The sequence below is a fragment of the Rattus norvegicus genome, chromosome 11, assembly GCF_036323735.1.
Source record: "Rattus norvegicus strain BN/NHsdMcwi chromosome 11, GRCr8, whole genome shotgun sequence".
NCBI lineage: Eukaryota > Metazoa > Chordata > Mammalia > Rodentia > Muridae > Rattus > Rattus norvegicus.
The window spans coordinates 76,284,464-76,309,939 of record NC_086029.1 but is presented as its reverse complement, the minus strand read 5'-3'; the positions used below and the strand labels follow the sequence as shown (position 1 = coordinate 76,309,939).

The 25,476-nt window shown below is 45.1% G+C and overlaps 1 protein-coding gene across 1 annotated transcript in view; it reads left to right on the top strand.

Annotated features, from left to right (window-relative positions):
* The window catches only part of Gpr156 (G protein-coupled receptor 156), a 92,787-nt gene that overhangs the window by 10,951 nt on the left and 56,360 nt on the right, over positions 1-25,476 (top strand). The window contains exons 2-3 of the mRNA NM_153295.2: positions 15,407-15,857; positions 16,757-16,893. Coding sequence (NP_695207.2) covers positions 15,762-15,857; positions 16,757-16,893 — 233 coding nt within the window. The 5' untranslated portion in view covers positions 15,407-15,761. The remainder of the gene's footprint in view (positions 1-15,406; positions 15,858-16,756; positions 16,894-25,476) is intronic.

Sequence of the window (25,476 nt, the reverse complement as noted above, 5' to 3'; positions counted from 1 at the left end):
GCAACAGATGTGAACACTTTTAAACAAACGATTTTTGTGAACCCTGGAGTTAGGAATGAGCTTTTCAATGTATTTGGCTCTCAGTTTTAGTTTTGCTCTTGTTGGTCTTTGAAACTTAGTCCCCCTGGCTAGGGAAAAGTGGGGCTCCCCACCACACTAGAGAGGGTATAACAATGGGAGCATGGAGGTACGCTGGTGAGCACAGGCAATCGACGTCCGGTTAACTAGCAAAGTGTTTGAATTCTCCGTGATGGTGGCAGTGGGAGGGTGGGCCTGTGAGCTAGCAGACACTTTATGGGAATTTGTGATCCTAAACCTATCAGGAGCTCCAACGGGATTCTGCACTTACAATGCAAATTCTATCGAATTCAATCCCTTCCCAGGCAGTTTCTGACCTGCTTCTGGAGGCCGCAGTTTTGACTTAGCAGCTTCTGAGTGGATTTTCTATCCCAGGTTGAACACTGAAGTAAGAGAGACAGAATAGAAATCGTCACTAATTTCTAAGGAGGAATGTCTAAAAGTCAGTTTGCACATATAGGAGCCTGCAAATAAACACGGGCTTTTAAGTTAATATGCATTTCATATGAACTTTGAAATTTCACGGATGTATTTGATCACAATGATAATAAAAGTAATACATACAGGTGTGACTCTTACAGCTTAAAGATTCTATTAATTATCTTATTGACGTAGTTAATACTAAGTGTAGTGGTTGGAATGGGTTTGGCCCCTCATGTGTTTGAATGCTTGGCCCAGGGGAGTGGCACCATTAGGAGGTGTGGCCTTGTTGGAGGAAGTGCGTCACTTTGGGGGTGGGCTTTGAGACCCTCCTCCTACCTCCGTGGAAGTGAGTTTTTCTCATATTTGCCTTGGAAGCAAGATGTAGAACTCTCAGCTCCTCCAGGACCACATCTGCCTGCTTGCTGCCATGCTTCCTGATATGATAATGGACTAAACCTCTAAAACTGTAAGCCAGTCTGAATTAAATGTTGTCCTGATCCATATCCATATGCACAAGTCAAGAGAGAGAGAGAGAGAGCACTAACTGGAAATAGAATAATCTTTGCAATCCTTCCCAAACAGTTCCATTAACTGGAAATCATTTTCACTTAAACCACCACACTTTTTAGGTATAAATGGGACATATATTAAGCTAGACCGTATCTTGCATTATATTATACCACAAAGTATCAATAAATTTAAAGAGATTGAGGTCATACAGAACATGGTATTGAAGACATTATTGAGAAATCAGTAACAAATCTACAAGCATTTGATAACAAAATAGCATGCTTCAGAATAACTCCTGAGTCAAAGAATTGATCAAGAGCTGGGTGATTGCTCAGGGGGTGATATATCTACCACACAAGCATGAGGACCTGGCTTTGGATCCACAGGAAAGTCAGGCAGGATGGTGTGCACTATGACCCTAGGTAGGTTAGCTCTGCGGTAGGGGGTGCTGTTGGATCCCTGGAGCTTGCTAGCCAGACACTCTAGCCGGGAACTAAGTTTATTGTGTATCAAAAAAGAAGGCAAAGAATAATTGAGGAAGATACTTGATCTTGACCCTCACCCTGCGCATGCACACTCAAACACACACTCACACTCAAACACACACTCACACTCAAACACACATGCACACCCAAACACACATGCATATGCACAAACTAGCTGGATGAGATCTCAGCACTCGGGAGACAGAAGCAGGTAGGTCTTTGTGATTTCAAGGGCAGCCTAGTCTATGTGAGTTCTAGCCCAGTCAGGGCTACACAGTGAGACCCGGTCTCAAACACAAAACAAACTAAAGTAAGAATAAATCAAAAGGGAAACTGTATTCAATGAATGAATGTGGAAAATCACACATCACATCAGTATCTAGATGGGAATTTATAGCAGGAAATGTCGGTGAGAGCATTTCCAGGCAAGGCATACACTAGTAGTCTCAGAACTCAAGAATGTGAAGCAAAAAGATTGTTGTGAGTTTTAACATAACCTGGGCTACATGGTGAGTTTCAAGCTAGCCTGCACTACAGAGGAAGACCCTTTCTAAAAAGTAAACAACAATAACAAAGGGAAAGCCTAAGGCTATTATGTATGAAGTCTTGACAAACTGAGGACAGAAGAGAGCTTCCCTAACTCGGTAAAGAGAACCTATGCAAACCCTGTATCTGATACCCTATTTAACATGGAAAGTACTTCCCACCAGCACCAGGAACGAAAGAGAAGGATGTCCAGTCTCATTATTTCTGCTCAGTATCAATGTTGGTGTTGGGCTGGCGGTCCTGGCTACCGGGGTAAGGCAAGAAGCGAAGCGGGAAGACATCCAGTCAGGCAATGAAGCAATAAAATTGTTTTTCCATATAAACCCGACATCTTTACAAAAGCTTCGATGAGACCTACAAAGAACTATAAACCAAATCGATGTCATTTGTCCCCTAACTGACAATAGATACCATTCGGTCCCATGGTAATTCCAGATGCCTTTTTCAGTAATTGATTTCCTGAAAAGTTCGTGTGAAAGTGCCTAATACTGCAAACAGTCAAAGACAACCTTGGGGCTTGACCGAGGCTCAGGGTAGAAAGCTTGCTAACTTCAACTGTGTGACCCTCCTGCCTTAGCTGAAATTACATGCATACGTTACAAGCTCAGTTTTTTTTTTTTTCCTTTTTTTTCGGAGCTGGGGACCGAACCCAGGGCCTTGCGCTCGCTAGGCAAGCGCTCTACCACTGAGCTAAATCCCCAACCCACAAGCTCAGTTTTAATGGGGCTTTTTTTTTTCCCTAAAAGCTGATATGGAAATGGGGAACATTTTTGAAAATACAAGAAAAAGAACATAAATGAGATTGGACGAAGAAAACACATAACTTAGTGGATTGTTAAGCACGTGTGCGTGTGTAATTACCTAACGTAAATAGAATACTCCAATTAAAAGACAGATTCAAGATTATCATTAAATTGTTCTAATCGGTAACATGGCTTTATCATCTGTGTGCATCACGATTTGTGGGTGGCCACAAAGATACACTCGTATCATGAGAGCACCGAACAAATTGCTTAATTTAAATGTTTTTACTCCTGGCTTCATCTGAGTCGTGCTTTAAAATGAGGATCTCCGGTTGGAATAACTAGGTTCAGGGCTGCTGGTCTCCACTTAATATTGTATATGTGATGCTTTCTCTAGGAGAGAGTTCATAACCTTCTTAAGTATGGCTGAGACTATTTAAGAATCATGAATGGATTTGGTGATTTTTTTTTCTTTTATTGAAAATAGATTTTTCTCACATAATAAAATCTGATTACAGTTTCCGTTCCTCCCCACTTCCTCTCCTATTCAGACCTACACCCTTTCTGTCTCTCACAGGAAATAAGCAGCCATCTAAGAAATACTAAGAACAGACAAAGAAACAAACAAGTCTCTAGCCTGATGGCAGGTGCAGACCAGCTCAGGCCCTGTGCCTGCTGCCACAGTCTCCGTGAGTTCAGATGTGTGTCCGTTGTACCGTGCCTTAATCTTCATCCCCTCTGGTTCTTAAAATCTCTTTGAGTCTGTCTATCTGTCTCTCTTTATCTCTGTCTCTCTGTCTCTCTCTTAAATTTGTTTTTCTTTTAAGATTTATTTATTATGTATACAATATTCTGCCAGCATGTATGCCTATACACCAGAAGAGGGCACCAAATCCCATTACAAATGGTTGTGAGCCACCATGTGGTTGCTGGGAATTGAACTCAGGACCTTTGGAAGAGCAGCCAGGTGCTCTTAACCACTGAGCCAGCTCTCTTACTAGCTTAATTGTCTAATTTTTCCCTTTCTTTCTTTCTTGCTTTCTTTCTTGCTTGCTTTTTTCTTTCTTCCTCTCTTTGTGTGTGTGTGGGATGGAGGCTTGTGGTTTGAGGTAGATTTTCTATGCATAGTCCTGGCTGTCCTGTTACTCACTCTTTAGACCAGGCTGACTTGAACTCAAAGATCTGCTTGCCTCCCCAGTGCTGGGATTAAAGGCGTGCACCAACAGGGCTTAGTTGTCGGATTTCTAAATCAACTTCCCTGGAATTGATTGACGAGAATAACTCCAGAGGCTCGATGCATGTGTGTGTGTACATGAGCTTTGTCAGAGTAGCCTGCAATAAGTTATGACATGGGTTTGTGCAGCTCAAATTCTGATGGAGTCCTGTATTTTTTTATGCTGAACTCAGTTCTCATAGAACAGTTTCAATCAGTGACAGCCATCAGCTCTTAGAACTTGTTGGAATGCAAGGCCAGGCAAGGCAACAGAGCAAGAGGAAAGGGGGAGGGGGAGGAGGCAAAGGAAGGAGGAGGGAAAAGAAGGGTATGAGGTGGACCAAGAGGACCAAGAAGATGAGGAGGATCAGGAGGAGAAAGAGGACAAGGAGGATGAGGAGGATGAGGACAAGGGGGATGAGGGGGACCAGGAGGATGAAGAGGTCCAGGAGGAGGACCAGGACCAGGAGGAGGAGGAAGAGGAAAAGAATGAGAGGACCAGGAAGATAAGGAGGACCAGGAGGATGAAGAGGTCCAGGAGGAGGACCAGGACCAGGAGGAGGAGGAAGAGGAAAAGAATGAGAGGACCAGGAAGATAAGGAGGACCAGGAGGATGAAGAGGTCCAGGAGGAGGACCAGGACCAGGAGGAGGAGGGCCAGGACCAGGAGGAGGAGGCCAGGACCAGGAGGAGGAGGACCAGGACCAGGAAGAGGACCAGGACCAGGAAGAGGACCAGGACCAGGAGGAAGAAAAGGCTGAAGAGATTGATGAGGACCAGGAGGAGGAGGAAGAGTAGGATGAGGACTAGGAGTTCGAGGAGGATGAGGAGGACCAGGAGGATGCTGAGAAGAGGCAGACAAGGGGACAAGAGGGACAAAGAAGAGGAGAAATCCCTGCGTTCTAGCTAGGTTTAGTGTAGTTTATGGATGTGACTAGAGAAGGGCCGGTGTGTTGATGGTTTATATTCTCATCTTCCCCTCAAGGAGCTCACACCGGGGATGTGTAGTGCAGAGCAATACTGAGCTGCAGTTTAGGGAAACCTAAATACAGACCAAACTGGAATTCACAGACGGCATGTGAGCTCACTTGCAAGATTCATGCCAAAAGGCTTTCTGGGCCGAGTCCCTGGGTTCCAAAGGCTTTGACATTTACATGCCTTTATGTAGCAGAACAGGGTGACCCTCACCCAGCTGTGTGGCATCCTCACAAGTGTCCTTTAGCCAGGGGCCCAGGGTCACTGTGTTATGTTAGCACAACAGCTTTATGAAGCCGCTCAGCCTGTGATCTGAGTACTGAGGGCCCAGGGTCTCTGCTGCAACAGGCAAAACCCGAGCTGCCCAAAACCCAGATCCAAAGCCTTCGGCTCCATTCATTCTCTCTGGTCCTGCAGCTGTCAGAATCCTGGTTTGTTAGGACACCTGACTGTTCAGCTGAGGAGAAACAGCATTCGGTACCCCAGAGCAGGTTTCCCTTAAAAGAGGGCAGCCAGGTGTGATTTATCTGTGGCCCTGAACGGTTTTCAAATGAGAATTTTATCACATGTTCATGAGCACTAATTGACATTTGTTGACTTTTTGTTTTGGAAATCGTGCACATATAATTTGCATAATCGTATCTAAAATGCTACTGGGTTGTAAGGATCCATGTTCACTAAAGAATGATATAGCCTGGACTCAGATAGCATGTAAAGGCAATGAGTGTTTTATTCTGAAGAAATACAATGTGCTGGGGTCTCTCCATTACCAAGATAGAGAAAGACAACCGAGTGAACTTGCAGGCCTGATTTAAAGCACGTTAGGGAATTCCGGGGCAGGTGACCTCTATGTTAATCTGTTGGGTCCATCTCTACGGACATTCCATTACCACAATGTAGGGGCTGGAAACTTGCTGGGGGGTCTGGAAACTGTTACTGAGGAAGTAGATGAGGAAGTCTGGAAACTGCTGCTGACCCATCCTAGCTTCAGGCCAGGTGGCTGGGGCATTCCATTACCTGGGCACGAAGGATGGAGCTTGGGTTTTTTTGTTTTGTTTTGTTTTTTGTTTTTTGTTTTTTCTATTAGTAACTGACTTGCCTGGGATTGCCCACTTTTTAGGCCTAGTCTCCTTAACTGCCAATTTGAAGTCTGTCATGGAATCTGCCTAGCCTTCTCAAGGTAGGCTTTTGTATGGTGCCCTTTTTTCCTTTTCAATCATTGAGCCCGAGTTTGTGGAATAGGACAGGGTCTCCCGGATCCTACTGTGAGGCAGGAGAGACTTATAGGCCTGTTCCATGATTGTGCTTACTTGTACCTGAGAGCTAGCACTTCAGGGTAGGTCTCTGAAATCAGGAGATCTGCCGAGTATTGCAAGCAATATTGCAACCCAAGAATCTTTGGATCATGTCAGCATGCAGGTACTGCTTTACCTACTGTGTGTAACAGGCAGGGTTATGTTTTTGTAGAACGGCAGTATAATGCAGTGTAATGCAGCAGCGGTGGAAACAACTTGGAGGGCTGAACAATCACGCCATGTAGCAGACCTAGTATAAATAAAGTTTATTGGGAAAGGGAGAAGAGTGAGTACCTGGAAAGGGGTAGAGGCAGAGGAAAGGGGGACAGAGAAGGACAGAAAGAGAGAGAAGAAGAAGAGAAAGAGCCCAGCCAGGAACACATGGGAAGAGAGAGGGAGGGAGGGGGAGGGACAGGGAGAGGGAGAGAACAGGGAGGGGAGGACAAAGAGGTGGGGAAAGAGAGAAAATAGGAGATGGAGAAAGAGCTGGGGTAGTCCAACAGTCTCTCTCATATGCCAGGTTGCCTTGCACCTGGAGGCAGGTGATGATGCAGATTGTTGCTAGGTCACTGTTGCTAGGTCACTGTTGCTAGGTTCCTGGGAGGAGCCTAATAGGTAGTGTGTGAGATGCTTGAGCAACACTGTTGGTTGGTCCCAGGTGCATGTTTACTTCTTAGCACAGCGACTAGCAGATAATGTTAATCAATGCTCATTGAATTAAACAATGCCATCTCTGCTCCCGGGGTCTGCAATCCATTATTCTTATAAAAGCTGGTTTTAAATACAGCAGGAAAAGATCATTACTCTTCGTGATAGAAGAAATGTGAACGATCCAGAACCTGGGTTCTATTAGGAAAGTTTAGAGAAACAATATGGATGGGTAGATAACCTTGGTTATGTCTTCCCTCAAGCTCTGTATAGATGACGCTTCTAGACTGTGGAAATGAGAGGTCGACATTTATTGAAGACTTTTGCACATGCACTATATGTGATATTATTTAACACCAACAATCCCTTGGAGCACAGAGTCCTATGTCACTGAGCTGGCAGCTAAGAGTTGGAAAAGTCCTGGCCCAAGTGAGCACCATCAGAGTCGTATGAAGCTGGGGCTTAAATTCAGACCAGGCTGCCTTCTACAGTGTCACTTATTAGCCCAGCAGGAGAGGGGAAGCTGACTCAGATGTCGAAAACACCCAATGCTCTTGCAGAGGACCAGAGTTCAGTTCCCAGCACTCACATCAATGCTCACAATCATCTTGTGGGCATCGGATGCTCTCTTCTAGTCTCTCTGGGCACTGCATGCATGTGTTGAACATACATATATCCAGGCAAAACACTCATAAAATAAAGTAAAATACACAAAACGAAAGTAAACAGACCACACACACACACACACACACACACACACACACACACAAAACAAGACTCCTATTGTTTATAAACACTTTTACTGGAACTTTTGGGAATCCAATCCATTCAGTCTGCTACCCTGTAAGTCTGTCTACCAAGCAGCCTGAACATTTTAAGCAGTGTAGTAAAAGGGTAAAGTTCAGTCCAGGAAAAAGTTACTGTGAATGTGAAACTAAAAGACAGAGTGGGCGTCCTGAGGTATCCAGCAAAAACGTTCTGGAGCCTATAGGGAGAGCCTCGGCAGACAGCCAGGACAGAGGGACAGAGGTTTGGAAACACGGAGATCAAAGAGTAGGGGTCAAGTTCACGAATGCGGTCATGGATCGCATCCCTTTGCGCGCATCCTCCACGATCCACAGCGGCTAAGTCATGCCCCTCCCCTGTCCCACCCACCGCGGAATCGTTTTGCTGTTAAACTACCCTCCCCTCTGATTCCCACATAACCTCTGTCCGCAGGACCTGGGATGACTGTTTAGGAACCAGGAATGTGGGGTGTAGAGTTCCCGCAGACTTTAGGAAGAAGCAGTTCTTGATCTTTTTACAGTCAAGTGGAATGTGTGTGTGCGCAAGTGTGCGTGCGTGCGTGCGTGTGCGTGACCGTGCGTGCGTGCGTGTGTGTGCGCCACCGTGCGTGCGTGCGTGTGCGTGACCGTGCGTGCATGTGTGTGCGCCACCGTGCATGCGTGCGTGTGTGCGTGCGTGTGCGCGTTTGCTGGAGATGGAATGCGGGGCTCCAGGCCCACTAGGGAGTGTTCTGCTGTTGACTCACACTACCCAGTCCCAGTGACTCTGTCCTCACCGGTGCCATTCTTGTTCCACGTGACAACAGAGAAGCTTTTATTGTGGAAAGCTATAATATAGTTTTCCTGGCAGGATTGGACTTGGATTTTGTTTTTTAGGCTCAGACATAGGCTCATGAGGAAAATACGACCCACCTCATTTGAGATCTCCCCATAACCCTTCTGATCGTCTCAAATGCTCTTTCCCTGCTCTGCCTTTTCCTCCATCGTCCTCCATAGTTTTGAAGATAACGTCTCACTTGTGTCTTGCCCCTGTTGGTCGTTGTTCAACTTCCCTACTGACGCTCTGTGGTGGAAGAGGTCTTTCTTTTAGTCACCGCTGTCTTCCAGATGTCTCCGACAGAGACTGCCATGTTACAACTCAAAAAAATTGTATGCATTCTGGAAGCAAGGCCTCTTGAGGGGTGTCGGGGAGGGAGAGGGGAAGGGAGAGACACAGAGAGACAGAGATGGAGGAGACAGACAGAGAAAGGAGAAAGAAAATGGGACAGGGGGAGAGAGTTCGCTGTCATGGAGATCTGTGAGAACATCCAAGTTTGTTTGTTATGCTTTAGTGGGTGGTGCTGACACTGAAACCTACAGCCCAGGACATACTAGACCACTACTTTCCTTCCCTCTGAACTGAGTTCCCAGGCCTGTCATGATCCCACTGTATTATTAGTAAGGCAGGACCATACTCAACTGAAAGGGAGAATGAGATCCAACGTGACTGTTTGAGAAATAGAAAATATATGTGGTTTGAATGTAAAGGACAATTCAACACTCGCACATTTCCTAACATATGTGCTTGTAGGCATATCTTTAAAAATAACCTTTTCCCGTTACTGTGGTACTTTTTTCTGGGGAGACTATTTCTATTTACCCCAGAAAGGGTAGGCATGGACTGTGCAAGTTAATATTTCCATCCAAGTCCAGTGTGGGAACCAAGGAGCCTATCAATTACTTACAGAGCATGAGTAAAGGGCCACCCTTAGGCTCATGGTAACTTGGGGAGCTGAAGCAAAACCCACCTCACCCTGGGTGACAACTCGTGAACGCTGCTGCTGGGCTGCTTGCCCAGCCTGCAGTTAATCAAATGACTGTGCACATAGAACCTTAGGTACAGGCCTTCAGAGTCTTTTCTCTCCAGTGAGTCTTGTAAGTTTCTTAAGCCTCCTGACTCTGGGTTTCTTGTGAGTTTCATGAGCCTATACGTCTCCCTCCCCCTCCATGTTTTAATCTGGAAGAAATAGCCACACAGTTGAATTTACCTTGTCCATCTCTTTGGATTCCACATTTCGATCGGGTACCATTTTACTTTGGCACAAAGACTTCCCTCTGGCACTTCTTGTTTTTCAAGAAAAGGTTCCTCCGTGTAGCCTTGGCTGTCCTCACTCACTCTGTAGACCAGGCCTGCCTTGAACTCATAGAGATCCACCTGCCTCTGCTTCCTGAGTGCTGGGATTAAAGGGAGAGCCACCACTGCCTAGCTTGGCATTTCTTTTCTAAAATATGTTTTTATTAATTGTTCAGAATTTCATATATGCATTCAAAGCATTTTGGTTACGTTCACAATTCTTCCTTCCTCCCACTCCTACCAGATCCACCCTAACTCCCAACTTTATGTCCTCTGTATACACATATGCTTGCACACACACACACACACACACACACACACGCATGCACGCGCACACACACGCAGGCACACACAGAGATAAATAAATGGATGATAAATAGATAAAAGGATAGAGATAGATAGATGAATAGAAAGATAGATAGATAGATAGATAGATAGATAGATAGATAGATAGATAGATAAACAGACAGACAGACAGACAGACAGACAGATAGATCTATCCCAGCGAGTCAAATTTCAGCTGCTTATATATACCTGGGCACAGGACCATCTACCAGGGATCACACCTTATAAAAAAAAAAACTGTCTCTCCCTCATCCAGAAACTGCCCATTGCTTACAGTGCCTAGTTCTCATAGCTTCTGGGCTCTTTCTTTCAAACTGTCCCCACCCTCTCCCCTTGGAACAGCAGTCACCCATGTCCAGACATCGCGATGCTCACCATTTCCCTGCCATGCTTCATTGTGTGTATTTTCTCTTGCTAAGTCCTTAAGTTAGCCAGCATTTCCTTCTACAGTGTCTAACCTAGGATATTTTATTTCAGATATTCTATTTTTATCTGAGGGGTTCTGTTCAGCTCTTCTTTGTATCGTTTCCCGAGCCGTCTCAGGTGTTCTGATGAAAAACCTGTCTGTGTATAGCGGTTGCTTTAAGGTCTCTTCGGGCCGTCTGTGTCATTCCTGTTATCTGTTTCCATCAAACTGTATTTTACACTTTTATATTCGTGAGGCATATTTATTACTTTTATATCCTCGGGCCATATTTATTTTTATCGTTAAATACTTGGCATGTTTATTGGATGTTGCATGTGTTTGTGTGTGTATTTGTACACACGTGTTCATGTGGGGCACGTATGTATAAATGTGTATACATGCACACGAAGAGGCCAGAGCTTGACTAGCATGTCTCCTTCAATTTTCTTTCACTTTACTCTTTGAGACAGAGTCTCTCCTTAACCCTAAGCCTACAAATCCCACTGCACTGGCTGGATCTTCCTGTCCACTTCCCCAGTGCTGGGATTGTAAGAGTTCATTGCTGGGGGCTGGACATGTGGGTCAGTGGCTAAGAGCCTTAGCTGCTCTTCCAGAGGACCGGGGCTCAATTCCCAGCACCCGTATAACAGCCCACAACTGTCTGTAACTCAAGTTCTAGTGGATCCGTCACACAGACATACATGCAGGCCAAACACGAAAAAATGCACATAAAATAATTATGTAAATAAATAAGTGTACATTGCCGTGTTTGGCTTTAAAACAAACAAACGTGGATGCTGGGGATTGAACCCAGGTCCTATGTTTGTGCAGCAAGCATTTTACCAGCCGAGCCATGTCTCCAGCTCCTGGATGATAGACATCTCTAGTTTTATGTGGTTGACTGTTAGACCCTGCTGTGTTGCTCCAGAAGAGTTGGGTTGTGTTGTTGAAAGAGATGAATTCGTTGTGAATTGTTCCCATCCTTCATGGGTTTTGTGTTTTCGGAAGCATTGTTAGGGCCAGCCTGAGGACCCTTACAACTATGGTTAATTCAGTTCAACTATTAAAGTGTGCCTTTCCTGAAGATGCTTTCAGCGTTCTGCACAGCGTGAGTCTCTCTACTCTGGCTGCTGGAACACTGTGTGCTTGCAGCTCTAGGGATTGCCTGGCTGCTGCCTGCCAGCAGCTCCTTCTTCAGCTCTAAGTAGAGAGTTCTTGCACCCATGCAAAGATCTGAGCTCAGAAAGACTGGGTCTTCCTTCAGATTCCCCAAACCCTCTCTCTTTCTTCCTCGGCACCTTCTCTTCTCCATTACACTGTCGTACAAATTACACCATCCCAGGGGTTGGGATTTAGCTCAGTGGTAGAGCGCTTGCCTAGCAAGCGCAAGGCCCTGGGTTCAGTCCCCAGCTCCGAAAAAAAAAAAAAGAAAAGAAGAAAAATTACACCATCCCAACACCCCTAAACTCCCTCCCTCCCCCCACCTCAGCAAGATATCTAGTTTCTGTTTGGTTTGATTCTTTCTCTTTGTGCCCCACCCCAGAATCTGCCTTCAGGCAGAATGTCTCCTATGATCTATTGCCCAATGTCTGAAAAAAAAATTTGCTTCATATGTTTTGTCTGGTTTTTAAGTCGTTCACAGGAGTAAAGCAATTCTCATAGTAGTGAATTCTTCCCGGGCAGTAGCAGAAGTTCTATGAATTGCAAGTTATTTAACTTGCTAATAGATGGTGGTCATGTAACCACCAGAAAATAATAGGATTATTTATAATAAAAACTAAAACAGGTTAATAAATAGACTGTAAGACTATTGAAAAGCCCCATAAAACAATTGGAAAATAATTCTGTAGTGTCTGTTAAATACATTGTAAGCACATGGTGTTGGGTCTGCTCCTGTGTGTAACATTAGCATAGCATCCCCAGGTGGGGGGGTCTATGGGTGGGGATGTGGGAGTGGGTTTGCTTTATGAAAGACTTGGCAGACTTTACTCCTTGAGCCTTGGTTCTAACTCTATCAGATGATCTGATGCCTCTCCATTACCCTCTCTGACTGCCCCTGCCCCAGTCAGTCAACACCGAGGCCTGCAGCAGTTCTCAATGGCTGAGCCCTTCACCCTTGCAGAACTTGAGCCCAGGAGTGTGTCAACACCGTGACACTGGCACTTGTGAATTTCTGTGACCGAGTGCCATCTTTGGGACTGTATACCTGCCCCATGTGGAAACCCAATATCATAGTCTATAGGTTCCCACACTGGATATTCATGGACCAGAGGGTTTCTTAACTTAGCTTCCAAAGCTGTGCTTCTCTGGGTCCCTTTGAGTACATGAGGTAGCCTGTGTCTTTACCAGGGTGTAACCAGACTTTTGGCTAAGTGATTAGTTCTTCTTCCTCGAACCCTTCTCAACCTTCCAACACTAGGTAGGAGGAAAGCAAGCAGGTTAGAGGGGAAAGGGGGTGTTGATCTTGCTAGACTACTTCCTGGAGATTAAGGGAGTCCTTGGGGCAAGTTTGACCTTTGTCATCAACCAACCAGCCACAGGAGGAAGAGGAGCAGCAGCAGCCATGGTTCCAGCCTCTGACATTTGTACGCCCTCTGAAGAGACCCCAGAATGCCAAATGTAAACTACCCTTAGCTGGCAACATAACGCCCCTGTCAGAGCATGAGACACATCATAGTCAGCTGCTGTAGACAGTCCAAAGCAGCCCCATATTCCCACACCTGGGATTAAAACAAAAAACATATTCCCATAGCATTTCTCTGTTTTTTAAAGGAACCAAATTTCTCGCTATGCCAGGGAGTCTCGATTTGGCACACGCCGGGCACAGTTGGCAATGATTGTAGCTGATGGAACTGGTTGGAGAGTGCCAGGCCCGCTGCCAAACATCCTCCCTTCAAAGGATGGTCCAGACGACAAAGAGTTATCAAGCCAAAAATTAGGTCTTCGGTTTACCAATATGCTGGGGAAGACACTATGAAAACACGCGTCCTTCCAGACTATCATAACGTAGTCTGCTCTGTGGTCTGTGAGATGGCTCACTGCTAGCATACTCAGTAGTAAGGTAGGGGGTGGCTGGAAAGAAAAGAGAGGAAGAGAGAAAGAAAGAGCCCTTCCCATTGGAATTCCAACGGAGTCGGGATACGGAGAGCCATGCCTTGTTTGCTTCCTAACTTTATATTCAGTCATCTGTCCAGGCAGCACAAGAATTCAAACGCTTGATGGGAGGCAGCGGACTCTAATTTTCTTGTGATTGCTCTGTCATGAAGCTGGTAAATAATTCAGGAACACGGTAGAGGCCAGTGACTGGGCCACACCTGGCGCTACATTGTTCAGGCTAAGTACAGACTCCAGACGACACTCGGCACCTGTCACAATTGCTCTGTTTTAACCGTGGGTTTAGTGTTCAGTGACTACTGATTAGTAGCAATTACTATTTGTCCACACACACACAGACACACACACACACACACACACACACACACACACACACACACACACACTATTCTGGGTGCTTTTAAAAAACACAAAGCAGAAATGGCAACCCCTTACATTCCCTCGATGAACCCCAAATCTGTTTTGTTTTTCTATTAAAGGATGAATTGGTTTTAAAAAGTAGGGATAAGACTCAGGCGTGTCCAGTCTGAGACCCATGGATCACGGGCCCCACCCACTTCTCTCTTTTCTCCCCTCCCTCTCTTCCTCACATCTTGCTTGGTAGCCAGGCTGGTCAACTCCTGCCTATCCAGCTCAGCCTTCCAAGCACCGAGACTACAGGTGTCTGCCTTGGCTTCTCTTCGGATCACAGTATTTATATTATGAATATTTTCTGACAGGAATAACATCTCCTCAGTCAGTTACCCAGCCCCTCTCCCTTGAATCCGACTAGCCCATCGAAGCTCCATGACTCTGACAATTTAAAAACCAGTACATGGGTCCAGGGGAGGATAGGAACTCCACTGGAAGACCAACAGTCAACTAACCTGGACCCCTGGGGCTCTCAGAGACTGAACCACCAACCAAAGAATATACCCAGGCTGGACCTAGGCCTTCCTACATATATGTTACAAATGCCCACTTGGTCTTCATATGGGTTCCAAACTACTGGAACGGAGGCTGTCCGAAAGCTGTATGTGGGATATGTTCTTCTAGCTGGGCTGTCTTGTTTGGCCTCAATGGTACAGAAAGCACCTAGACTCAAAGAGACTTGAAGTGTCAGGGTGGGGGAATACCAAGGGGTCCCACCTGGTCAGAGGAGAAGAGGATGGGGTGGGGGAAGGATTGTGGGAGGGAGTGACCAGGAGACAAAGTGAATAAGTAAGAAAAAAATCAATTAAATTTTAAAAATAAATAATTAGATAAAAACCAGTACACGTTTTGGGAAACCTGGCTGTCTGGACATGGAAGGTTCTTCCTCATTCTGAGAGACAAGAGACAATATGGGCTCTTGATCACAGAACCCCTAGGGTCAAACAGAGCTTAAGCGAGGAACTGTGTGGAGAGATCTTAGGACGTGAATTTTGGAGATTCCCCCTTTGGGAAAAGGGGATGATGTGCCTTAGGAATCTAAAGTAAGGTTTTGAAAGAGCTTGGCCATTAGAAGATTTAAGAAAACGCAGAGATGTTTACCTAGAAATTATGAGATGTACTTTATCTGTTCCTAAAGTATCTAGTGCAATGGGTTTTAAATGTATGCGTTAAGACATTTTCTGTTTTAAACTATTGTGACATTTAAAAGCTTATACCTACACATGATTGAATATAACCCTGTATAAATTAAGATAGTAAAACTATTTTAAGCCTGTGCGTGCCTGTTTGTTAGCCGGTCCAATTGCTTCCCTCCAGGGCCCAGTGTGGGAGCACTTGGAGCGCTGACTGCCCTCTGGTGGTGAACCAGGATCTATCCTGTGACCTGAGATACCCACTCTTGATCATGTGGTACTCCCTGGCAGCGAGGGCCCAGCTGAAGACCATCTGGTCTTCAAGTACGTCTGACAAGGGAGACTGATGAGACAACCCTTCACTTCTACTTGGATCCATTTTCTTTTTAAACCCCGGAGGATTTGGAATCTGGGGGCGGCTCTGAGATGAAGCCTCTGGCAGAAAGACTGGAGTTGTTTCTGAGCTTCAGTGAATGGTCCCATCCTTGACCGGGAGTAGCTAAGACTGAGTAGATGCCCAGAGAGGGGCATGTGGTGACATGGAGCCAGAAATCAACTGCTCTGAATTCTGTGACAGTTTTCCTGGCCAAGAGCTGGATCGGAGACCCCTTCATGATCTTTGCAAGACAACCATTGTAAGTGAGCAGCCATGGTGCAAAACATGTATACAGTGGCAGGCATGGTGGTGGTGGTGGTGGTGGTGGTGGTGGTGGTGGTGGTGGTGGTGGATTTGATGGTAGTGGTGTTGGTGGCGGTTGTGGTGGAGAAGGAGGAAGAGGAGGAGAAGGATGAGGAAGAGGAAGAGGAGGAGAAGGAAGAGGAGGAAGAAGAGGAGGAGGAAGAGGGGGAGGAGGAGAAAGAGGAGGAAGAAGAGGAGGAAGAGAAAGAGGAGGAGGAAGAGGAGGAGGAGAAAAAGGAGGAAGAGGGGGAGGAAGAGGGGGAGAAAGAGGAGGAGGAAGAGGAGAAAGAGGAGAAAGAGGAGGAGGAAGAGGAGAAAGAGGAGAAAGAGGAGGAGGAAGAGGAGGAAGAGGAGAAAGAGGAGGAGGGAGAGGAGGAGGAGGAAGAGGAGGAGGAAGAAGAGGAGGAGGAGAAGGAGGAAAAGGGGGAGGATGAGAAGGAGGAGGAAGAGGAAGAGGAGGAAGAGAAAGAGGAGGAGGAAGAGGAGGAGGAAGAAAAGGAGGAAGAGGGGGGAGGAAGAGGAGGAGGAAAAGGAGGAGGAAAAGGAGGAGGAGGAAAAGAAGGAGGAAAAGGAGGAAGAGGAGGAAGAAGAGGAGGAGGAGGAAGAGGGAGGAGGAGGAACTGCCCACGTAGGACAAACATTGCCCTGCTTTGGTGCTGTCTGTAGAGCCTTTATTCTTTTATTTGGTTTTGGTTTTGTTCCCCTGTGTAGCCCTGGCTGTCCTGAAACTCACTCTGGAGACCAGGCTGGTCTGGATCTCAGCGATCCACCTGCCTCTGCCACATGAGTGTGAGTGCTTAGAGTAAAGGTGTGATCCTTCATTCTTAACCACTTCTCTTTTTTGTCTACCTCCAGACCGACTCCCAGCATGGTAGTGCGGACATCTCCCCACTGTCTCCTGCCCTCCTGGGTGTTATTTGGACCTTTCTCAGCTGTGGGCTACTTCTGGTGCTTTTCTTTCTGGCTTTCACAATCCGCTGCAGGAAGAACAGGTAAGCAGCCTCCTGCCTAGAGTCTCATCCCCTGTAACCAGAGCTGTGAAACCCAGAACGCTGACATCATCTTGGCACCAAGAGCAGCTAGCCTAGCCAGGGTCCCCCAATGCAAAGCCTGTGACCATAGGGACCTTGTCTGTCATGCTCCCCACTGGGCCTCTAACGCTTAGAACAGATTGTCGCATAATGGGCACACTGAGTGTGTTTGGTGGTCTTGGAAGGAAGGATGCTTAAATCCAAGTGGTGAGCGCTGCCAAGAAATGAACCATAAAGAGCATGTGTGTAGGGTAGAGACCTACACGACTTCTATAATGTAAACAAGCACCCTGTCAGCAAATTATACAAAGATATCCTTGTCTCCTTTGTAATTTGCTCCCAGTAAACCAGTGGTTGAAAGCACTCAGGGGCAAGTTTTGTCTGCTGAAACAAAAGAAACTTTGGGCTGGAGAGGCTTCTCAGTTGGAAAAGTGCCTGCCTAACATCCACCAAGCCCTGGGTTCAGTCCGCAGCATCACATATAACCAGATGGTGATGCTCGTCTGTAATCCCAGAGCTCAGGAGGGGAAGCGGGAAGATTAGGAGTTCAAGATCATCCTTGTCTATAGAGGAATTGAGACAGTCTCTCCCTTCCCAGCTAGTGAGGTGGTTCAGTGGGTAAAGGAGCTTTCTGCCAAGCTCGAGGACCTGATTTTGATCCCTGACACCCTGACACGTGGTAGAAAGAAAGAACTAACTGTTACAAGTTGTCCTCTGACTCCCCCCCCCCCACCTCCGCACACACACACCAGAGAGTAAAGTTTAAACCTCCCTTCCCACAGAAGGAAAGGAAGCCTTAACTTGAGACTGCCAGGGAGTGTGCTCCCTTAGTTGTTAGGGTATGAATGATACCCTCCAGGGTGGGCCTTGTTCTTCACTTGATTGCTCTAGACTGCTGTGTCGTCGACAGTGAGGTCCATGTGTAGAGGATCTGATGTCTCCAGCTTGTAGCTGTGTGAATACCTGGGACTTACTCTGTCAGTCATGGTTTTCTAGAAAAACATAACTCCTGTATATATGAAATTTATTAAGTCAGAATATTTATAAGGAACAAGATGATAAGAAACACTGTGGATCAAAATACATCATACGGTAAAGTAGCTTATGAAAGGAAAGATAAAATAGCCCATTTTAAAAAGTGCTGTAGTAGACAGTGAAATTTGTTCAAAGAAGCAACATTACAATCAAAGGATTCAGCTAGGCTTGGTGGCACTCAGAAGACGGAGGAGGTCGAATCACTGAGTTCCAGGCCAGCCCTGGTCTACTGTAGGGTTTTGGGTTCTGCATTTGCTCCACCACAGGGCATGGCTGCTCAGTGAGGTGGGATGTGGAAAGTTTGACTGTGCTTACTTGATGCTGTTGTTCAGGGTCGAGAGAGCACAGTCTGAGGCATGGGGCAGCTGGAGCTGGCACAGGGGTCCTCAGGCCTGAAGCAGTGGGGTTCTCGGGCTCTTGGACACCCAGGCGCTGCTGGAAGTTGTGGAAGAGCTGAGAATGGAATCTGGGCCCGCAGGCTGGATCTACGGGGAGGGGGCGGGGGAGGGAAGTCCAGCCGGTCCCACATAGAGTCCTTGGCTTGATGGCAGGCAGCAAGTTTGGACTTGGTGGCAGTCGTGGCTGGGAGTGCAGAGAGGCCTTCTGCTGGAGATTACAAGGCAGCTATAGGCAAAGGCCTTCTCTATGGCTCCCCACTGAGGATCTCGATGAAAAGAGGCAGTCTATGGTTTTGAATCGTTTATGGGTGTGGTGGAAAATAGATGTGAAACCATACCCCACTTCTCAGGGTGGCCTGGGATTAAATGCCTTTTGCAGGGAGGCATGAATGGGAAGGAAAGCTTATTGGCTAAGCTTCAGGCCTCTGTGTACCTCATTAGCTTGGAGATCTGTCTTGAGCCTACATGACCTCAGGTCACTCTCTTTTCCTCATCTGGAAAGCCTCATGTGGAAGGCTTTGGGCATTGCTCTTCCGTGGAAGACTGAAGCTAATGACAGAGGCCCGGTGCCCAGGAGCAGGCAAAGTTCCTACTGTCCCTTTAGGGTCTCAGGGGCTTCTAGCCTTAGTTCACCCGGGGACCAGGTTACCTCTCACAGTCCCACAGTCTACAAAGTGAATTCCAGGACAGCCAGGGTTGCACAAACAAACCCTTTCTCAAAAACAAGGATGGCTCCGTGGTTAAGAGCCCTGACTGCTCTTCCAGAGGTCCTGAGTTCAAATCCCAGCAACCACGTGGTGGCTCACAATCATCTGTAAATGAGATCTGACGCCCTCTTCTGGTGTGTCTGAAGACAGCTACAGTATACTATTTAAAAAAATAAACAAACAGTTCTGAGGCTGTGTGTCTGTTTGTGTATGTGTCTGTCTGTCTGTCTGTGTGTATCTATGTGTGTCTTCATGCATAAGTATGTGTGTATGTGTGTGTGTGTGTGTGTGTGTGTATGCATGTATGCATACCCTGTTATGTCTAAGAAACATTCCCTGAAGTCATCTACTATCCCTGGCTTTTACAGTCTTTCTGACCCCTCTTCCTCATAGGCCCGTGAGGAGAGGGCTTTGATACATGAGACATCCATTTAAAGCTGAGCGCTCTCCACTCTCCTTTTCTGTAGGTTGAGCAGCTGCGAAACTCTGTACTAATTGCCATCTGCAAGCTTCTCTGATGAAGGCTGAGTGATGTATTGATCCATGGATATAGCAATAAGTCAGTAGGAGTCATTTTACTGCTGTGTTGATTTCCCAGAATAATAGTGGTGGATTTCCCCCTGGGGCCTGTGACCTAGCTATCCTTAGGTTCTGGGCCCCATTGACAGTCTTGGGGATAGGTTCATTTCATGGACTGGGCCTCAATCCACTTAAAAAAACTAGTTACTCCCATAGCATTCCCTCAGCTGTGCACAGGTGAATAAGTCTTGCCAGAAAGGTTAATCCTGGAGCTCACAGGGTTCAGAGTTAGGTAAGCTTGATAACTGTCTTTTCCCCACAGTAGCATGAACAGAACCTTCCAACACTGAAAGGTAGCCAGTAAAGGTAGTCCAGTTGAATAGCAGTTAGATTTCTCCATGTTCAATGACTCAGGTATATGATGTCTTTAACAATAGGGTCTTCAAAGGGACCTACTTCTAAAAACCAAATAAAAACCTATGGTGTCTTTATTCTCAGATAATCTAATTATATAGCAAATCCAAAGGAATAGATTTTTAAAACAAACCCAATCATAGTTACATGCCCCATTATATATATATATAATATAATATATGTATATATATGTGTATACATAGATGTATATTATATAATATATGTATACAAATATATGATAATATATGTATATAATATATGTGTGTATATACACATATATGTATATGATATATGATCACTTGAAGAGCCTAGAATTCCCAACTCAGATTTCAAAAAGTATAAAGTCACTAGGACCCACCCAATTTCAGGACTTACCACAAAGATGCAGTAATAAAGTCAGGTTTTACTGGCAAATATAGACACATACATTGACACAGAGAACACATAGAAGTAAACGCACATTTTTGTGGCCCACACAAGACCAAGAGCAAAGGCATTTTAAGGTAAAGTTCACTCTCTTCAACAAAGGACACTGGAAAAGCTAGATACCCACATCAAAGACATGCCTTTGACCTACACCATGTACCATTTCAAATCTAAAATACCAAGCTGTAATGTTTACTCAGAAACAATAGAAAATTTCTGTGATCCTGGAAAAATAGTCCTTACATAAAATAGCAAAAGTACAATCTATCAAAGAAAATATTGAAAGATTCAACTTCAATAAAATATTAAGAATGAAATAAAACTTATCTTCCAAAGAGAATCTGGAGAGTATTTTTTTTAAAAAAAGCTATGGAACATTTACAAATCTGATAAAATACTTCCCGTTGTCGGCATAAGCTGCTGGTAAGAGTGTACTGTGGTAAAATTATTGTGAAAAACTTGCCCACTGGTTTCTTTCAAAATTCTTTTCCCAGCAACTTACTCCTGAGTTTTTACTTAAGAGAAATGACTCTATGTCTATAGAAAGACTAATAACCAAAGTTCATAACAACTATATTTTAAACAACAAGCATTTTTTTTTTAAAGATTTATTTTATTATATATAAGTACACTGTAGCTGTCTTCAGATACACCAGAAGAGGGCATCGGATCTCTTTACAGATGGTTGTGAGCCACCATGTGGTTGCTGGGAATTGAACTCATGACCTCTGGAAGAACAGTCGGGTGTTCTTAACCACTGAGCCATCTCTCCAGCCCAACAACTATATTTTAATAGACTATTTTATATCATCAATAAGTGAACACAGAAAAAAACACTATACGCTCATGTGATAGAATTCTATTCAGTAGTAAAAAGAATGAATTGCTGACTTGGAAAAATATAGATAAGTCTGGAAATAATTATACTGAGTAAAAGAGACAAGGCAAAAACTATTTTTATAATTCCAGTTACACAAAATCCTAGAGAAGTAATCCATTGATAGCTAGCTCGTACTAGCAGAAGGGTCAGCAGTTGACTGAGAGTGGGTGAGGTTGGCAAAAAGAGACAGGAAAGAGGAATTATGAAAGGTCATGTGGGAAACTTAGAAAGCTCTGTGTGTCCACCTTGTTAGTAGAGACACATACATGAGAAGGAGCTTGTATTGGGGCTAACTCACGGGTTGCTCTTCTAAGAGACTGGTTCAATTCCCAGCACCCGCCTTCTCGCACTTCCAGCCTCAGGGCATCAGCGCCCTCTACTGGCCCCAAAGGCACTGCATACACATGGTACTCAGATTTATATGTTCAGACCCTCATACACACAAAATGAAGAGGAAGGCCTTGTTGGACACCAATGGGAGGAGAAGCCCTTAATCCTGCCAAGGCTGGATCCCCCAGTGTAGGGGAATGTCAGGTTAGGGAGGCAGGAAGGGGTGGGTGGATAGGTGGGGAAAACACCTCATAGAAGAAGGGGGAGGAGGGATGGGATAGGGGGCTTATGGACGGGAAACTGGGAAAGGGGATAACATTTGAAATGTAAATTTTAAAATATCCAATAAAAAGAATAAATGTTACACAAACCTTCTCATGTTTCTGAGGAGGCCCTCGTGTGGAATAAAGTATATGATATGTAATATGTTTTTCTAAAGGGCTTGTCAAGTATCTTAAAACCATCTGCTAACTTACTAGATATTAATAATTAATATAGAAGAAAATTCCCTTAGATTCTGTATGAATGTGTAAATAAGAATATTCCTTTAGTAGCATTCTTATTAAACTATAAGGATCACACTAACTTTACTGTTAAAACTATTAAATACTTCAGGCCATACAGGAAGCTCTCCTGGTGCCTACTCTGACATGCACAAAAGAGGGTGTACATTGTACGTTCTACACCAAGCTAACCTTGTTCAATAAGCCCTTTTACTCTGAGGCTTTATTTCCCTATTACTAGAGATGATAGTTATAGATGATAGATTGACATCTTGTTGTATCTCATAACTGATACTGGAATTCCCATCACAATCTTCAATAAAATGTTGCTGTCTGAGAAATAAGAGTTATAAGGATTGTGTAGAATGTGGATATTGACTCTACTTGTAACACTCCAACTTAACCTGTTGCTGTTTTGTGAATGTTAGCAAAAGACAAAAGTCCCCTGGTTCACAGCCAAAGTAGTCAACACTCTTGACAGTAACAGTAGGCAGCTTCCTGTTAGACTCGATGGCTCCCAGGAAAATGAATGACCTGTGGACACAGTTCACATCTGGAGAGGACGAGGAAAGAAAGGCGCGTGGTGGATGCTTGCATAGCCTGTGTGGGACATAAATAAGTTAGGTGTGTGAGGGGCGGGGAGGAGAGAGGAGGAGAGGATGCAACCCGATATTCCGAGGTTGCCCATGTATTACACAAACAGTCCTGAGGAGGGCCTGGGTAGAGAACCCATGTCTTGGAGTACTCAGCAAGGGAGTACAGGGTGGTTCCCGGGCCCACATACCTCTGCATCTACCTCAGAGCTCTGCATAAAGGCACCTTCCATATCTGCAGGAGTGACAGTCGGATGTCCAGACTGAAAGTACCCTTTCCTATGCCCTCCTCACCCCTCTACGGCTTCCTGTCAGACGTCCCACTGGCAGAACTGAGTCTCACACTCCAGCGTGCATTGCTGCCTTAGGAAGATCCACACCCTGGCTCCCAAACCCTGCCTTGTACCCTTCCCGGACTCTCCGCCTTTCCGGTTTCACATCATCGCTCTTCACCACAGGAGTCCTTAGCATCTCCATGCTTTCTGGAGAAGTCTTTAACGCACCTTCTGTTCATCCCTCCCATTTCTCTGAGTGTTTTATCGTCTGAGTGAGGTTGACCTTATTACCATCAATAGGGGATGTTTAGTGAGCTGAATACTTAGATACCTGGGATACTGTGTAAAATATGATTTATGGGCTTCTGAGACCTTGAAATTTATCTGTCCCCTGGGAAGAGAAACATGAGCAAGTTAAGATACATTCTGTTTTAGAAAAATAGAAAAAGCCTTCAAGCAGAAGAGGGGCTTGTGGGGGAGGGAGAGAACCAGCAGGAAGGGTTGGAGACTGGAGAAGGGTCAACAAAACAAAGAATTATGAAAATGCCATAAGGAAATTCATTGCCTTGTAAAGTGACTTTTAAGAAATTAATTTTAAAATCCAGTCCGCAGTCTAATGCCTGGCTGCCCCGTAGGATCTGCGCTGTTTTTCATATTGATTGTCCCAGGCCTGTCATCATTGTGGTTTGATTTATTGGAGCCAGGAGCAAGGTGAGGAGAAGGACAGGCTAGCAATACCAATCACTTTTGGCTGAGGGAAAGCTTGCACGCTGGAGTTCTGGGATCGTTGCTGTAATCCTTGGCATGGCGATTGCTGAAGAGAGAGAAGCAGTCCATCCCGGGATGAACACTGACCGTGTAGCTTAGGTTAGGATGACTCTGCAAGGTCAGGGGCTGGATGAGGCGGAGGGACCAGGAACAGATCGGGCTCTCCCACCACAAGAAACTAAGATTCGTAGAAGGAAACTGTTATTCGGGTTGTCATTTCCAAAGCAGCGAGCTAAAACTAGGTGCAGTGTCATGAGGTCAGGTGTCACTGGGGTGTGGGAGCAGGGCAGGAAAAGAGGTGCAAATCAAAAGTAAGGGAGTACACAAGGAAGGTCTCTCTTGGGTCCTGTGTGTGGTGGAATATGGGTGAGTATGTGGAGGTTAACGATGCAGTAGAGTTGATCCAAAAGGGCAGTGTCAGCCCAGTGGTTTGGTGCTCTTTACCCACGTGGCAGACAGGCCTAGATGGATACTCAGCCTAGATGAACCATGCGTACGTGTGCGTGGATTCACATAACCAGCCAGGCATAGTGGCACAAGCCTTAGAAGTCAGAAGCAGGAGGATCATGAGTTCAAGACCAACCTGGTCTACATAGTAAAAGTTCTGTCTGAGGAAACCAAAAACAAATAAGCAACATAAAAATAGATAGACACCTGGGCTGGCAAGATAATTAAGTAGAAAAGGCACTTGCCGGGCTGGAGAGATGGCTCAGCAGTTAAGAGCACCCGACTGCTCTTTCAGAGGTCATGAGTTCAATTCCCAGCAACCACATGGTGGCTCACAACCATCAGTAAAGAGATCCGATGCCCTCTTCTGGTGTATCTGAAGACAGCTACAGTGTACTTATATATATAATAAATAAATAAATCAAAAAAAAAAAAAAAAAAAAAGAAAAGGCACTTGCCACCAAGCCTGGCCTCCTGAATTCAATTCCAGGGGCCCATATGGTGGAAAGACAGAGCTGTCTCCCACAAGTTGTCCTCTGACCTCTACTTGCAAACACACAAGCACAATAGATAGATAGATGGATAGATAGATAGATACATACATACATATGTACATGATAGATACATACATATATATACAAGATACATAAATATGTACATGATAGATACATACATATATATACAAGATACATAAATATGTACATGATACATACATACATATGTATATGATGGATACATACATACACATATATATACAAGATAGAAAGAAAGAAAGAAAGAAAGAAAGAAAGATAGATAGATAGATAGATAGATAGATAGATGTGTGTGTGAGAGAGAGAGAGGGAGAGAGAGAGAGAGAGGGAGAGAGAGAGAGAGAACAGCTGAACACATCTGTCATTGTGCCATTACAGCTGATGGTGGATGGGATTTACTGAATTGGGAGGAGGGAGTTTTAACTCTCTTACCAAATAATGAGATCCTTGAAACTTTTTTTAAAAAATTAAAATTTGTTTTTATTTTCATTGGTGGTTTGCCTGTATGCATGTCTGGGCCATGCAGTGCCCTCCGAGGCCAGATATGGACCCATAGGTCCCTAAAACTGGAATTACAGGCAGATATGAGCTGCCACGGAGATGCTGGGAATCGAACCCTCGTACCCTTAACCCTTAACCACTGAGATGTCTCTCCAACCATTCTTCCTGAATTGTTAGCATTTATGTACTTGTTTATTAGTGGTACTGAGGGCAGA